Source organism: Perissodus microlepis, chromosome 13 (genome assembly GCF_051167445.1).
Source record: "Perissodus microlepis isolate ML-2025 ecotype Zambia chromosome 13, ASM5116744v1, whole genome shotgun sequence".
NCBI lineage: Eukaryota > Metazoa > Chordata > Actinopteri > Cichliformes > Cichlidae > Perissodus > Perissodus microlepis.
Window position 1 is genome coordinate 31,648,945 of NC_140473.1, and position 16,693 is coordinate 31,665,637.

Below are 16,693 nucleotides of genomic sequence, written 5' to 3' on the forward strand. Positions count from 1 at the left end.
GCACGGCTATCGTCGTATCAGAAATCAACAGGAAGTGAAAGCCAATGAGCTACAGACACGTCTGCGTTTCAACTAAACGGATGTCTGCATCGCCGCCTCTCCCCGCCGACAGCAGCAGGTCCAACAGTCTCTGCTTACTTGAAGGTGTGCCGGTCGCTGCCAGGTGAGCTCTTACCTGTAGTAGTAAACCACGGTGATGCAGATCAGCGTGCAGCAGCAGACCGTCATGGAGATCAGGAAGGCCAGCCAGTGGGGGCTTCGTTCTGCGCGCACACACACACACACACACACACACATTAGTCGCCTGTGCGGCTTCACGAGCTCACCTGCTTCACACCTGCATCTGTGTTCCACGTTACCGGTGGGGGCCAGCGGGGGCAGCGTGGGCTGCAGGTCTCTGTTGCACAAGTCTGTGTTGCAGCACTCGATGGTCCTCCTGGTCTGAGCGTTGGGGGAGTCCTGCCGAGCAAACGGAGCCAATCACAACAGCAGGTCAGGAGGGAGGAGACACAGAGGCGAGAAAAGTGACAGACACGCCCACACAGACCAGCTCACCTTGCACTGGAAGTGAGAGCCTTCATACTTCATGCAGCCGGAGGTGAGCTGCACATCTCCGTGCTCGTCCTGCTCGATGATGGCGAAACACTGACCGTTCGTCCTGAAGACAGACATCATCATCATCATCATGGAGCAATGAGGACTCTACTCAGCAGTGACAGACTCTACTGCGCTGCTTCTACTCACTGGCAGGTGTTGTTGATGGCGTCGTCCGGGCAGTGACCCGAGCAGTAGCAGCTGAGGGATCGAGGGAGGTCCTCAGGTGCGATGGTGGGGCTGTCGCCAGGGCGCCGGGCCTCGGGTTTCACCCCCGTCCCCTGCAGGACGTGGTCCGGGTTCTGACCTGCGGCTGGACACGAAACAAACAGAAGTTAAAACATTTTTTAGTCTTTGGTGACGGCTTAAAGCCTGAGAGCAGCTCGGAGTGACTCCTGCAGGAGGTGAAACATTCTCCTCTATCAGCTGACGACAGCAGGAGCAGGAGAGCTCCGTAGAAGGACCACAGCAAACGAGACGGCGGGTCGGAGATCGCCGAGCAGAAATAAAGTTTATTTGACGGTTTTTATGGGCGCGAGCGGCGGCTCGCCTTCAGAGAGAGGATCAAAGGCAGAGACGGGGACGATGGTCCTTATCAGCTGTCTGCTCTTTATCTCAGTCCTCCTCTAATCCCCGCGCCTCCTTCTGCGCTGACGCCACCGCTCTCCTTCACGTTACTCCTCCTCCTCCTGTATTTGTCTTTCAGATCACTTTCAAACACCTCGTCACCTTCCTTCCTTCCTCAGAGTAAAGACGGCATGTGGATGTGCACGCCGTCATGCCTGGACATGAACTACCTGCTGGTAGCTCACCTCCAGTCCCGCCCTCCCCCTGCCCCTCCCCCGAGAGTCGCTGTTACCGAATCACAGCTTTCATGTGCTGATCGTTTCCGTTTCCCTCCGAGAGGAACACAAAAGTTCATCCTGAGCAAAATCACCTCAAAGAAACTGATCATGTGATCATGTGATCATGTGACGGGGTAAAACTAACACCTGGATGCAGAACAGCTGGATCGTCTCTCAGCTCTTCAGTCATCGTCTGTTTCCTGTTTTCATTATAAGAAGTTGTGAAAGCGTGCGTCTGCGACGCCTCGCAGCACATGTCATCACCTGCTTCCTGTTCGTTTTCTTTGGGGAACGCCTCTCTCGTTCTCACATGTTTGGACGTTCCTCCTCCTGCAAGGCTCGCCGTCGAGGCGGCCTAATGTCGCTGTTTCTGTTCGGACCACACCGGCTGCTCCAACCGTGCTCCGCCCTCAAGCCGCGCTGCCACTTTAAGAGCACACAGGGGGGAGTCAGATTACCCAGCGTCCTCTCTGCCAGACCTCAGTCTCCACTCCGGCGGCCGGCACAATTATTAAGCACACATGTGGACAGAGGCAGAGCAGAGGCTCCACCCGTCACTGCCTTTCACCCAATCAGAGGCCCGAGGGGGCGGTTCATGAAGGCCTTCAGGTCTAGACAATGATGACATCACTGCTCGCCGATTTTTTTTTTCAGCAGAAAAAAAAAAAAAGACTTTAAATGATGGAGACGGTTGTTTGAAAGCTGAGATGAAGCTGCAGCCGGATCAGTCTGCTTACTGATTTCTCCTGTCACATGATTTCCAGCTTTTAGATTTTTAACTTAAAATATTATTTTTAACCTTCTGGGTGAAAAAGCTCAGCTTTATAATTCACACACTGAAGCCGTCTGCAGTCTGTAATCAGGCACAAACACACGAGTCTTTAATTACTGCCTGTGCTGAGTCACAGTTACCTGCCCACCACACACCTGAGCTCCCACATTATGTCCTAATCCCGCTCTGCTCGCCGTCACGCTAACATCAGCTCAACTTATTTACAATAAACAGCTTTAAGGTTTGATTGATTTTAATCTCACACTTGTTTTAAACATCAGCTGTGACAGTTTGAATATTGAGCAGAAACACACGACTCCTCGTTTATGCTTTAACTCCACGTTTTATTTTATTTATAATCTCTTCGTCCTTATTCCCACTGTGGACTCGCCATAAAACATGGTTTCCTGTGTCCCGGCTCCACGTTAACACATCTGCCTCCTGTGGGCATCACTGTGACCTGAGTGCTGTCTGAAGGTGGAGGCCTCCACCTTTCCTTCATTCTCAGTGGTGACAGTTTGTCTCCTGTGAGGAAAATATTCCCGTGAAACCATAGAAACGGGAATATAACCCTTTGATCTAAACCATGTGGATCCTCTCACTCGGCTCCTCCTTTGTTTGTCTCCACTTTTACAACGCGAGCCCACCGAGCACCGCCTCCCTTCCTTCCTCCTCCTCACCAACTTCCTGCCGGGGATGTTTATGCATTCGTGTTGCCGAGGTGACAGAGAGCAGCTGAAAATCTTCCCAGCGAGCTAATTAACAACCTCGTTATAACCCTACAACGAGCAGCGCCGTGGAGAGGACGCGAGGAGTCTGAGGAGGAGTTAACACGGAAACACGGACGCAGCAGGAAGAGCGCGAGGAGCTGCTCCCAACAGCCGCGGCGTCGTGCTGCAGGAGGTTTATGGATACGCTGTGATGTCACCACAGCTCTGTACCAAGTCAACCACTGCTGAGAGGGCGGGGCCTCGCCTGACTGACAGCGCTGACGGAGGAGAGCAAGTCAAAACTAGAAGCAAACAAAGTCTCTCCTCAGCAGCAGCTCCGCCCATCAGTGTGAAACCATCGCGCCTTCCAGCGACACAGCAGCTCGCAGTGCACACGGCACGTCTCCGAGGACAACGGCGAGTGTGATGGGCCGTCAGCCCCGGGGGAGCAGCTGGTTTGGACCCTGCAGCTCGCCGTCTCATCAGGAAATCTGCTGGCCAATGAAAGACAACCATGGACTTGACCCGCCCATCCACAGGCTCATCTTTGGTTTCTTCAACATCCTCGGGGTAAAGATGGCCGACAGACGGCGGTGACCTTTATCATAATTCAAAGATCAGATGAACGAATGACTGAGCCACAGCCTGACAGCAGGTGGGAGAATGTGCTGCGATTACCTGTGTTTATGTTGCTTTAGAGAGAAGCCCCGCCCCCAACATTCAACTGACTCTGCCCTCCAAAATAAAATACGAAGTGTGCCGCCGCCACGGCAGGGTCCGCAGAGAGGAAACAAACACCGCTTCCAAGGGTGAATAAGTATCCGGAGGGATTGACGGATGTTTCCGGAGAACAATGGCTGTTTGGGGAGTTTAGCGCCGCCAACAGCTCGTACAGGAAACGGTTAATGTGCAGAGAGGAAGTGAGAGCGGCAACAATCAGTTCAACAGCTTCCTGCAGGGAGGGGAGGGGCTCAGAGCGCCGCTCCAGCCCTCGCTGTGAAGAAAATAGATCCGCTTTCTCCTCAGAACAACGGCTCAAATATTACTATGAACTTATTTTCACATCCAGTGTCTTTAAAGTCACAGGTGTGTGTGAGCAGCTAACTCAGGTATGATGATGTCACAGCGAATCGTCACTGACACGGGGACACGAGCTCGGGACAGCAGAGCATCTATGACACATTTCACTGCCCAGCGTGTCTCAGCTCACCTGTCGCAGGTGTACAAGGTACTTATTGAAAGATCCTGACTAATCAGTAAAAACTCGTCATTGAACAAACGCACACACAGTATTAAAACAGTCGCCGTGTGAACATGAAGAGCTTTTCATCTGGCCACCAGGGGGCGCTAGCTGTGGCGCCCAGGAAGTCGTCCCTCTGTCCGACCTCGACTCTTTCCTGATGGTTTATGGGCTCAGACTGAAGACGGCGCTTTTGGTAAATTTACAGACACTCAGACGGAGGCTCGTCAGCCAATGAGCAGCTCTCTGAGTCAGAGCAGTGACGTTAACACGTCAGCTCCACCTCGCCGTCACTTTGTAAATGTCACAGACACAAGTGGCTTTCTGACGGAGTGAAGGTGGAGTCAGCAGGCGAGAAGGTGGATGGAAAAACTGTTTGATAAGACGGCGGAGAGTCGCTCCCTTCCTGAGATTACAGCCGGCTCTTATCAGCGGACTCTGGGTGTTTGGAGGTCAGAGAGTGGCGAGGGAGGAGACGACCTCTCTCACATCCTCTAACTCAGAACCACGCCAAGCTGGAACGCCTCCTCCGCCCTGAGACTCGGTCAGGAGGAGACGCTGACTCTGTGGCCCCTCAAACTGACGCTCAACAATCACGTCAGTGATTTCTTTCATATTGAGCCAGAGTTACAGAACAAAGGACTCAAACATAAGGCCCACGGGCCACAACCGGCCTTACAAAGGGTCCAATGTGGGCCACACGAAGGAAAATGTGGAAATGTCAACCCGGCCATAGAGTCTGAACTTTTACGGCATTTTCATCGGTTTTACAGCCTTTTTATTGACGCCTGTCTGTTTCTTTTTTCCCACTATTTACAGTAAAGTTACTTCCACACAGCGATCGATATTTTCTATACGTTTTCTTACTTCCTCAGCCCAAAGCAGCGTGCAGACGGCACATCTCAGGGACTACATGTGTATTGATCAGCTGTCAGGTTAAAGCAGTTTAAATGCATGTTTATGATTATAATACATTTAAAAGGATCCAAACAGCAGCTTCAGTGAAGCTCGTCTCCACCTGCAAACATCGAGCAGACGTCGGCTGCCATCGATCTGGAAAAGTCTCCCCTGTGAATAACCCACAGATGCCGAATTCAATGTGCGGGAAGAAGCTGCTGGGAATATTTATCGGAAGCAGGAGGAGCGGCGTGACATTTCTGGGTCTGTTTCTGTCCTTATCGGTCGGCCGACACTTAAAAACAGCTTAAACAAAAGGCTGCTGTGTGCACAGGGAGGGGGGCGCCGCTTACAGAGGAGCCCCACGGCGACTCTGTATGCTAACGTCGCCTGAAGTAGCGCTTATCTGCCGAGGACAAACTGAAGGGTTAATGAGTAACCGAGCAGCTCGTGGGTCAGAGAGGACACGTCTGAGCCCAGCGACACTAACTGGGACCATCGCAATCACACAAAAAACACGAGAAACGATTAAAAAAAAGATGGAGCTCAGGTGGAGTCCATGTGACCGTGAGACAGGAAGCTGTCACCAAACCGCAGCCTGATGAGGTCACTGGCAACAAAACGTGAAGCAGGAAGAGCCCAAGCTCAGTGATTAACAGCAGCTAAACTTTCAGAATAAAAGCACAGGTTTGTCCACTAATAACTGGATCATGTAGCTGACATATGAAGCCTTAAACATGTGGCCTTTCACTTCCTGTTTCTAAGTCTGACCCTGTGAGAAACACGCTGCCTGGTGCTGGTTCCGATGACGGTCACCATCATCTCTGCACGTTGTGTTTCTGTGACACTGAAAAACAAACACTGGCACAGCTGCTCACTCCAACCAGCTTTTAAACATCTTACCGTCAGTTCTTAGGGACAGCAGCAGAGCGACGGCCGTCACCGCCGCGCAGACCGGTAGACCTGGCATCCTGCAGCAGGCCCGGACCGACCCGACTGGGTCCCACACCTTCTGATGAGCCGGTCTGGGCGTGGAGTAGATAGTGTTATTGTTCTACGGCAGGAGTCTGAGGAGCAGGGAGGAGCTCCAGATGGAGGCAAGGGGAGGGTGGAGGTAATGTGATGAAGGGCAATATCACAAAAACAGGTCCTCCTGGGTCTCACAGGCTCTGTGGGTCCAAAACCCTGAAGAAGAGAGAGAGAGAGAGAGAGAGAGAGGGGATTCAGTAAGACTTCAACATCAGCTGATCAGGAAAGCCTCAGATCAGGGCGAGAGAGCACTACAGACAACTCCGCTCACCTACAGCCTGACCTGCATGTTACAGAGAGGCCAGCTGGTGGATTCAAACCCACGACCTTCATGCTGTGAACCATCGCACCGCCCTCTTTTATTATAATTAGTTTCATTATTCATCTCTCTGGTGTTCGAACACTGTAGCTGCTCACGATTCTCAGAGGAAACATTTCTGCGCTCTTCCAGCTCCAGAGCTTTCCTCCCCGCTCTCCTATGGCAGCTTTGCATGATTCTCCGGTGAAAATAATCCTCCTTTATCTGATCCTGGGCCTCAACGCAGCCCCTCAGTTGATCCTGTGTGAAACGAGCGGCTTCAGCAGCTTTCTGTTTCTGCAGCGTTGTAGTTATTAACTTTAATAACACTTCCTGTGTCATCACAGTGACCTCACACACATACACACACACACACACACACACACCAACAGTTTGGGCCAAAACATTAGAATCACCTGCTCACATGAGAGTGATGATGATGATGATGATAGCATGCTCCTCAGCGTGCCGTGACCTAGTGACCCTGGCCGCCTGGCGCTGGCCTCCAGGGCCCGACTAACTACCCGACCATTTGTCCGGGGATGTTCTGCAATTACCGACGCTCGGGTCCTGCGCAGCTCTAATAACGTAATGTCGCAATTAGTGGGCGCCGAGAGAGGGCCAGAGGGGTGTGCGAGGGAATTAGCGGCGATGCGTGGCCGGTGTCTGTCACTTTTTATTTGCCCTCGGGCCTCAAAGGGGTCCGACCTGTGACCCACTTTTCACACATCTCCAGAGAGACGGAGAACAAAGACGCACACACGGGACGGCGCCCAGGGCGGGTCGAGCGTACACGACAAACACGGCTTCAAATCCGAGGACAGGCATCGCTGAACGGTTTATTAATATTTACTAAACATTAATGCAAGAAAGCACATTTAGACACATTCTACTGTTTGTCTACACAAACCGCAATTCAGGGTCATCATGTATGGAAGGCTAAAGCTGCCAATGTGACTCATGACCCATTTAATTAAATAATGCTTAACTTGGTCATCACTGAATTATTGATTTGGGGGGTTTTGGCTCCTCACACTCCCACAGTCACCCACCCAAGTCAACCCCACGACACAGTCTGAATCAGAAGTTCACCCATTTTCATAACTGCAATAAAGTCATAAACAAATCTTTAAAACTGAAAACAAGCTGAATCCATCCAATAAACCTCTGTGTTGGTGGGACACAGGAGCAGTGCTGTGATTGGTTAATCTGTTATTAGGCTCCCAAAATACTTTGATGTTTTATGCTGAGAGGCAACGGAGGTAAACTATGTGCTAATTCCACTTTATCAGAATTACAACGTTTAGCAGGAAGTTAGCGAGTTAGTTCCACCTAAAGCTGATCCACGATGTTCTGGACACGAACGAAAACAAAACTGGACGGCGTGTTAGAGAGACGACATCTTTTTACCCTCCAGTCCCGCCCTGCCCGAACATTCACACTCAGGATTTACTAAAGGTGTGTGTGTGTGTGTGTGTGTGTGTGTGTGTGTGTGTGTGTGCGCGTCTCTGAGTCGATATCACAGAGTGAAAAATTCTTCACCTCTTCGTCACAACAAAACCTCCAGTTTGTTTGCGGCTCTTCGCTCCATTTAAAGCCGACGGCGTGCGGCGATAACGCCGTCAGACGGGGCGGGCAAGTCGAGGCAGGCTTGGGACAGACCATCTGCTGCGACCCCCCCGGCACAGGAAGCACGCCTCCCCCAGCCGGTAATCGCCTGACACGTCCACTTCCCTTTGAAAACACCCACGGCTGTTATCACAACTGAAACGCACAAAAACACCCAAAGTCGCCGTGGAGACCAAGACGCCAGAGAGACAAACGACTGAATCTGTCACCTCGCAGGAAGAGCCTCAGACGCAGTTCACAAACGCTGCGGGTGAACTTTCACTCCTCCTCCTCTTCCTCATCGTGTTCAGACTCGTCTCCAACTCCTCGCTCTGCTGCAGTCAACAACAAACGCCTTTCTTCAGCATGGCGCTCATACCAGCAGATATCAAACTACCAACCCACTGCAGGCCGAGATAATCGGCTCAGACTCGGGCTGCGGCGGCCTCCTCATCCTCCGCAGCTGTTTACAGTAAACAGGCTGAACTTACAGCACAAAACCCTCCAGCAGCCGCTGCCGGCTACAAACAGGCGCGCTGCGTCTGTCCACTCAGGTTCATCTGCACAGCGACGCCTTTGAGCAGCACATGGTTCAGAAGAACCAACCACTCAGGTAACCAATCCACACACAGGAACTCTGGGCTACTGCCACATTAGGACGTCCTCACAGCACTCCCACGACTCTGAGCATGAATATTCATCGATGCTAACACGAGAAGAAACAGTAACAACCATCTGTGAAAAGAGCAGCTGAGCTCCAAGCACCAATCAGCACAGAGGTCTTAATCACATGACAGGAAGTGTGCGCAGGTGAAATCAGTGTTTAAAATGGTAAATGGCCTGCATTTGTATAGCGCTTTTACTCAGTCCCTAAGGACCCCAAAGCGCTTTACACTACATTCAGTCATTCACACACTGTTTAAGAAGAACCGCTTCACGTAGAGCAGAGAAAGAAAGAAAAAACTCAGCAGCTCACCTGAAATTCTACATTTGAGCCTTCAGGGCTTCAAATCCCTGCGTCACCTGCGTAGCTGCACAGGTGCTCGCCGACGTCCACAGATGCTTTTTATCCATTATTAAAATTAAAACGTAAACTCATCAGTGAGTGCTGGTACATAATCTGCACACCGAGCTGCACACATGTAAACTGAGCAGGTACTACTCCTGTGTACTTCTATTCTCTGTGACCTGCGACCCTGGAGGGGCCCTCCAACCCTACTTTAGGAACCAGCTGCCAGATTAAATCTCTTTCTTTACACAAGTAACGAAACACTGTGGATGTGTTCAAAGGAAGAGAACCATTCAAATCTGAAGCAGGAGAATAACCGAATGAAAGCACGGGGTGAGATAAGAGCAGAGACCTTCGCGTGGGCACGTCATTTTATGACTCATCAGCTGTTATTCATCAGCTTTGAAAGGCCAGAAAACAAAGTTAAAGGTGATGTTTGCAGATTTATTCACTCTGGATTTCCCCAGACCCCCCCGTAAAACAGAACGTCTAAATCCAAAAACAGGTCTTCCATAAATGAAGGTGCTGCCTGCAGTGGGATTCAAACCCACACCCTAACCCCTCCCTCTCTCGTCTCCTCAGCTAACAGAGGTTAATGTAGCGTAGCTGCTCTGGCGAGCTGGACGTCACGCCGGCGTCCTGGAGGAGGAACATTCACCGTGACGGTGGGAATGAAAGGAGGTATTGTTGGCGGTCCCACCTGTACAGAATAAACCGCCCTTATAGGGAACCACTGAGCCATAGCTGCCACCCCCCCACGGGAAGGAATTTGAGGTCACGCTGCTCCGGGGATGCTGGGAAATTTGGTGGGATGAAACCCAAGCAGCGGGTTAAGACTTGTGGAGAAACAGTCCTTTAAAAGGCTTTTATGGAACAGGGCGGCTTCGGGTATAACAACTTTTCATTCGGCCATAAAACTATGAAGTAAAATGATATCTGTGCTGGAGGCTCAGGACACACACAGTTTTACTCTGATTACTTTTATTATTGCTGGCGTAGCTTCCTGTCTGACAGCTTGTTCTGGATGCTCTCGTGAACGTCAGAGTTTCAGAGCTCAAGCTGCTTTTGTACTTGTTTCAGCTCCACGATGATGATGTCAGAATGACCATAAATGGAGCTGATTAACGATTTGTTTTTGGCGTTCTGTGGTCAGGATTAAATTTACCCGAATATAAAAGGCTTTTCTTCAAACAACAAAGATTCATTAACAGCTGTGCCTACATGTGCAGTCATAGCCACGCTGCCCAGTTAAAGGCAGGAAACCCGATTCTGTGGTTGTAGCTCCTGGTATCGATGCAGATCGCTGGACGTTTGTGGAGAGATCTTCACAAATACACATCAAGCTGGAATCACAAAACCTGTGAGTCGTCTTAGTGTTCTAAAAAAGCACTCACAGGCATCCTTGTGGATCCACAGAAGGATTTTCAGCTCGGATCTGTACGTTTGAGTTTGGCCTGTCCCAGTGCATCCAGAAGCAGACCGGCCTGTGAGTAAGCAGGTAAATCTTTTTTTATTTTTTAAGTATTTGATGGCAGCTTTCAGCACTTCCCCCACTTCCTGTTACAGGAAAAACAAAAGCCGAACATGTGTTGTTCAGTCACGTGGCCTAAATATTTCAGTCACAGTTTTAATGCTACCAGCTCGCTGAGGAGAGAAACTCCCGGGCAGCTCCACTCTGATTTACCGACCTTCCAGCTCCTCCAAGAGCTGTAAAAATGCTGTAAAACGACACTGGACGCTGGCAGGGAGGGAGAGGTGGGGTGAAGGCATTAATAATCCATCCCCAATACTGCCCCCCTCTCGATGGACTGCAGGGTGAGGGGCCACACATCAATAATCAAGCTTTAATGCGCCTCCACTTCCTGTGCTGGAGGAGCGGCGGCGACAGACTAAATAAACACTACTGAGAGCTGATTGGAGGAGCCAGCAGCTCCTGCGCTCAATAAATAAATGCAGTAATGAGAGAGATGGGCATCAGGGGCGGTGGTGCAGCAGAATATTAGTGGGACTGGGGCGGAGGGATGGACGGAGGTGCTTTTTCCTTCTGCTGAGTTTCATCAAAATCAAATCAGAACCTGGACAGGCTGAAAGAATATTTCTGCGAAATCAAACGGACATTTTTCTAACCTCTCAGTCTGAGCTCCACTCCATCAAACTTTCCACTCGGCCTGAACGAGCTGATAAAATCTGAGCCGTCGTGAAAATCAGGATGAAAAACAAAGTGGATTTAATTTCACACATGCAAACGTTAGCTCAACGTTTCAAGAATCTGCTGAAGGAAAAAGATGCTAAAACATTCAAGTTACTCATTTCATGTTTAAAAAATGAAAATAAAACCATCTGAATAAGGACAGTGGACTCTAATGTGTTAAATAATTACAATTATCATTTATTTCTTACCCGACACCAGCTCAGGCTGTTTGTCAAAAGCTTTGAGGTAAAAACATGAGCCCCGTCGTTCTGTCTTTTTAGTCCAAGTTTGTATCGAAGCACGTCTGTGACAGCGAGAGCATCAAGGCTGCCTGTTCTCAGTTACGAGGCTTCCTGAGCCGATTTCAGGAGGTCCGTCCGTTAGCTGCAGCAGTACAGCTGTGTCCTCCTCGAGTGACGGACACCAAGAAACCACCCACATGTGTGTCCCACAGACCCAACTCAATTCAAACCTCTCCTCTCCTGTATCAGGCCCTAAACATGTTTAACATGGGAGTCTGTGTTCACTGCATCATTCCATGTTTGGCACTAATCACCACCTGCACTCATGTATATATCTATCTACTTAGCACTGTTAATTCTTATTTTTATGTCTATTTAAGCGTTATATGACAGTATGTTTGCACTAAGTACCGCAGCAATTTCCTAATGTTGTAAACCTGCTCAACATTTGGCAATAAAACCCTTTCTGATTCTGAGTCTATGGGGACTGACTGCTGGAGCCTCCGGTGGACACTAGAGGAACTGCAGTTTGAGCCGCTCTGGCGTTTGGTTTGGGGCTAAGGCCGTCCTCTGCGTTGCGAGAGTCTCGGGTGTCACGTGACCATCCTCACATCGTGAGGCCATCTTTGCAGTGCATCGTGTGAGTACAGTCATGCCTGTTTTTAGCACGTTTAATGACAATGCTGCACAGAAGCTCAGAGACACACGGATGTTGGAACTGTTTGAAAACTTTTTTGTCAAAAGAATTTTGCAAAAAAAAAAAAGTTGTCTTCTGGTTTTGACTTCTCTTCATCAGCACGTGTGACATGCTACTGTCTGAGTGGTGATGTCTATCGTTTAGGAGAACACTGCAGCGGCAGCGAAGGCTCTACTGGCACCATAAAGCCTCGTCTGAGCACGGGAGCCTGAATGGGCCAAACTGACCAGCTACCCTAACCCTTTATCCCATCTCTCCCTCTCGTTCTTTCCTCCTTGCTCTCCTTTGCTCCTCATCTTACTCCCTCTTCTTCTCCTAGCATGCTCCATTTGCTGCCTTCCCTTCTCCCCCTCCTCTCTCCCCTCCTTCCAGCTTTCCATCAGGTTTCTCATTTCTCGCCTCATCTCCCTGCCTCCATCTTGGCCCCGTTCCCCGGCCCCTCCAGGGGCCCCCTCCTTGCAGGCGGGCCTCTGGGTGCTGCAGCAGCCTCCCGTTGGTGTCGGCGCCCTGCCTGACATGCCTTTCAGGGCCTGGGAGACTGCAGGCCAGACTTTCTGGCTCCACTGCCATTGTTTGCCTGGCTGCTCTGTGCCTCTTCCCCGGCGATGGATTAGCATAAGAATACCCAGAATACCCCGAGCCCCGGTGAGCAGTTCTGCGGGCCTCTTCCTCCCTGCATCTTCCTTCTCCTAATCCTATTCTTCTCCATCCTTATCCTCCATCTAATCCCAGAAATTAACTCAAACGCACCTTTTCTTCTTCTTCCGTTGGGTTTATTAGCACTTTATTAACAGGATGAACTTTAAGCTGCCATCAGGTGACCCTACATGCAGATGTAACATGACGTCAAGGCCAAGAGCAACTCAGATGTCTTCCAGACTCTTATTAAGTAAGATTTATCATGAGAGGGCTGCCAGCACAGACACAGACTGCCAGAGCTTTTATTCTGAAAGCATCTTTCAATTTGTCGATGACATCACAAAGAGCTTTGTCTGATTTTAGTGTCCGAGTCTGACCCGCAGAAGAAAACGATGCTTTTGGTTTAAACTGAATGATTTGGGGGAATTGAACCACAGAGTGCCTGAGCCTCACTTCAGTGGCACACGCCCTCACCGTGTGTGTGTGTGTGTGTGTGTCTGTGTGTGTGTGTGTGTGTGTGTGTGTGTGTGTCTAGCTATCTTTGTGACGACCAAAATCTGCATTCTACTATACTTGTGAGAACCAACAGTCACTTGTGAGGACACACTCACCGGTCCTCACAAGTTTGAAGCCTTTTTGAGGCTCAAAATGTGATTTTAGTGTCAGGGTTACAATTAGGTTATGGTTAGGGTCAGGGATTCATTTTTAATGGTTGGGGTTAGGGTCAGGCGCTAGGGAAAGCATTATGTCAATGAGGGTCCTGACTAAGATAGCTGAACGGGGTTGTGTGTGTGTGTGTGTGTGTGTGTGTGTGTGTGTGTGTGTGTGTGTGTGTGTCTGCGGAGGCAGAGCGGGCAGCAGCGAGGCTTAATTTCATTAGAGGCCGACGGAGGATCTGCAGAGCAGCTGCAGCACCAAACCGGAGGAGGAACATTTACTTCAACTCTTCATCATCGTGTTACTGCAGCACAGATTACCCACAATCCACAGGGGCAGCGCAGGTTTACGGGATCTTTTTTAAATTTTTTATCAGTACGATCCGTTTATTGATTACGATCAAAGCTGGAGACAGAGGCTAACACGGGTCCCACTTATATGATAATACAGCAGATCGGCTTAGTTCAGGATCCCTAAGCGTTTTTAATCACGCTAATCGCCATAGAAACAAGTCCATCCATCACTGCCACAGTGCTGTGTGCCGCGGCTGAGTCATAAAACAAACACACTCAGATCATAAAAACAACATTATGATCCTGAATCGCACGCCTGAGGGGAGAGGACGCTCAGGCAGACCTCCCAGTTAAACCAGTTAGCTCCACCAAAGTGGCTTCATGGGAGGTACTAAACATGCCGACCCCAGCCATCACGAGGTACCCCCCAACATCCAGATTTACCCCCCATCCTCCCCCGAGGTCACAAATCCAATCAGAGGCACAGCAGACAAACACACAACAGCACTAAAAATAAAACTTCTCAGAGACAACGGCTCATCTCACACACACACACACACACACACACACACACACACACGTGTATTTATATCCTTGTGGGGACATCTGAACTGAAAGATTTCACATATTTCAAATCAGATGCATAATGAAATCATATATTTAATATTTCAGTCTGAAGGTAAATAAAGCCCATCAAAGCAAACTGCATTATCCAAACCCAGTTTATTTCTATAGCACGTTTAAAAACAAAAAGTTTGCCCAAAGTGCTGAACAGAAACACAAGATACAACCACTGACACTCACTTAAAAACCATATCAACTCAAGCCAGTCTGAACGCTATCGAAAAAAGGTGTGTTTCCAAAAGCATTTTAAAAACAGGAAACGAAGATGCCCGTCTAATATTTAAAGGCAGCGTATTCCAAAGTTTTGGGCTCGTTCTCCTCTACGTTTAAGCCTCGATTTTGGGACAACAGCAGCAGCTGATCTGAGGGTCCGTGAAGGAATATAAGGCGAAGTAACTCGGAAAGGTATGGAGGAGCAAGACCATTAAGGCATTTATAAACCAGTGTTAGGACTTTGAAATTAATTCTGTGATGAACAGGAAGCCAATGAAGAGAAGGCAGGACAGGTGTTACATGTTCATAGCTGTGGGTACCAGTTAAGAGGCGGGCAGCAGCATTTTGAATGAGCTGAAGACGAGCAAGAGATCGTTGGCTGACTCCAGAAAACAGCATTACAGCAGTCAAGCCGTGTTGAGATAAAGGCATGATTACCTGCAGCTCTCCTCTCAGTAATTTCCAACTTTCTGAGCCCCGCCCCATCTGTCCACAAAAGCCCCGCCCATAAACCCCATCCAAAGCTCAATTCATATGGCCTTTATTTATAGCACCAAATCAGTCAGCGTGAGGTAAAGACCTACAACCACACAGAGGAAACCCGACACTCTTGGCAACAGTGGGAAGGAAAAACTCCCTTTTAACTGTCTCGTGTGATGCACCCTGCAGGGCACGTGGAGCCAAGTCTGTCCGCCCAATCATAGCCTTGCTTTATCACTTTTATAGCCAGCAAATGAAAATAATCTGTTTCTGAGCGAGAGTAGGATTTCTGTTTGTAGCCACAGTCAGCTGATCTCTGCTGCATTTCGATTAACAGCCTCCTCCTTCACCTCCCCCTCAGACTCGCTTTTCACTCCGCCCTCCCCCCATTCCTCCTCCAAATGTTGCTGGAATGTGGGGAGCAGGTAATGGAAAACACCCACCCCCAACCCCCACCCTGCAGCTCTCCGGGCCAGGAAACCAGCGTCCTGCCAGCATTTCACCACGCAGCAGAGGAGAGGTCCAGAATTTTAGCACATAGTTGAAACACAGAAAAACCTGTGAAAAATATAAAGAATCACAAAGGAGAACACGACAAACGTTAGGAAGTCATGTTTTTACCCAGTTCAGCTCATACTGAAAGACTTCTATCATCGCTGAATGTAAACGGGGTTAAATGGGACTGTGTGTTCTTGTGCTGCTTTACGTTACTCTCCCCTCATGCTGGATCAAACAACCTCAGCTTCCACACTTTCCTTCTTTAAACAGAACGTTTATCACATCCTGCCACAGTTATCACAGATCTTTGGCCCATCCATCCACCCTGGGCTCCTCTCTACAGTCCTCTGGACCTGCTGCTGGAGCTGTTATAGTGAAGCCATGCTACAAACAGAAACACTCTCACTCTCTGGACTTCCTGTTCCAGTAGGGGGTCACGCTCAAGCCCATCCAGAGAAAACGAGGCTCTATGGAGCTTCTGGAGATGTTCACCATGTTAGACAGAAGCAGGCGGGCTCTGTTCACTGACGACCGTCTGTTTCTGTTCGGTGGGATTAACAGAAGTTCAGACTGGCTGCACAGCTCTGCACCAAAGTGCACTGAAGGATGTGCAGCTTGTTTCTGGTGGAGCTAAAACCGTCTCATCCCAATATGAAGGAGGGGAAACTACAGAGACCGGAGCGCCAACAAGTTTTCCCACACACAATACAACTAAAATATGACTGTAACTTTGTGTGTGTGTGTCCATGTGTATGTGGGTGTGTCCATGTGTATGTGGGTGTGTGTGTGTCCATGTGTATGTGGGTGTGTGTGTGTCCATGTGTATGTGGGTGGTCTGGTCAGACTGGACTGTGCAGAGAGGCTGGATGGTTTCATGCACCGTGTCACGCTGAAAATGCAGCCAGGCCACAAACGACACGATACAGGTGGTCCTGTGTGTGTGTGTGTGTGTGTGTGTGTGTGTGTGTGTGTGTGTGTGTGTGTGTGTGTGTAAACTGCAAATATGGATATAAAAATAAACAGAGCCAAAAAAAGTGTGTTTTTTGCCAGTGTTTGTTAAAGAGCCATGTGACCCTGTTAATGATGCCCTGCACTCATCAGTGTATCACTCAATGACAGATCAGTGTTCACACTAACCAGCACTGGCCTGGCTCAAG

The 16,693-nt window shown here is 49.5% G+C and overlaps 1 protein-coding gene across 8 annotated transcripts in view; it reads right to left on the reverse strand.

Moving 5' to 3' along the window:
* Window positions 1-16,693, reverse strand: part of LOC146375412 (bone morphogenetic protein receptor type-1A-like) — a 40,937-nt gene that overhangs the window by 4,584 nt on the left and 19,660 nt on the right. For 4 of the 8 annotated variants that reach the window (XM_084949517.1, XM_084949519.1, XM_084949518.1 and 1 more), the window contains 4 exons: window positions 5,962-6,243; window positions 745-907; window positions 556-658; window positions 176-459 (listed from right to left, as the gene is read on the reverse strand). In XM_084949517.1, the coding sequence (XP_084805643.1) occupies window positions 176-459; window positions 556-658; window positions 745-907; window positions 5,962-6,028 (617 nt within the window). In that variant the 5' untranslated portion in view covers window positions 6,029-6,243. Of the gene's footprint in view, window positions 1-175; window positions 460-555; window positions 659-744; window positions 908-5,961; window positions 6,244-6,358; window positions 7,813-7,927; window positions 8,179-8,223; window positions 8,939-16,693 lie in introns of those variants that run through there. The other 4 variants (XM_084949525.1, XM_084949521.1, XM_084949524.1 and 1 more) reach the window with 4 other exon arrangements.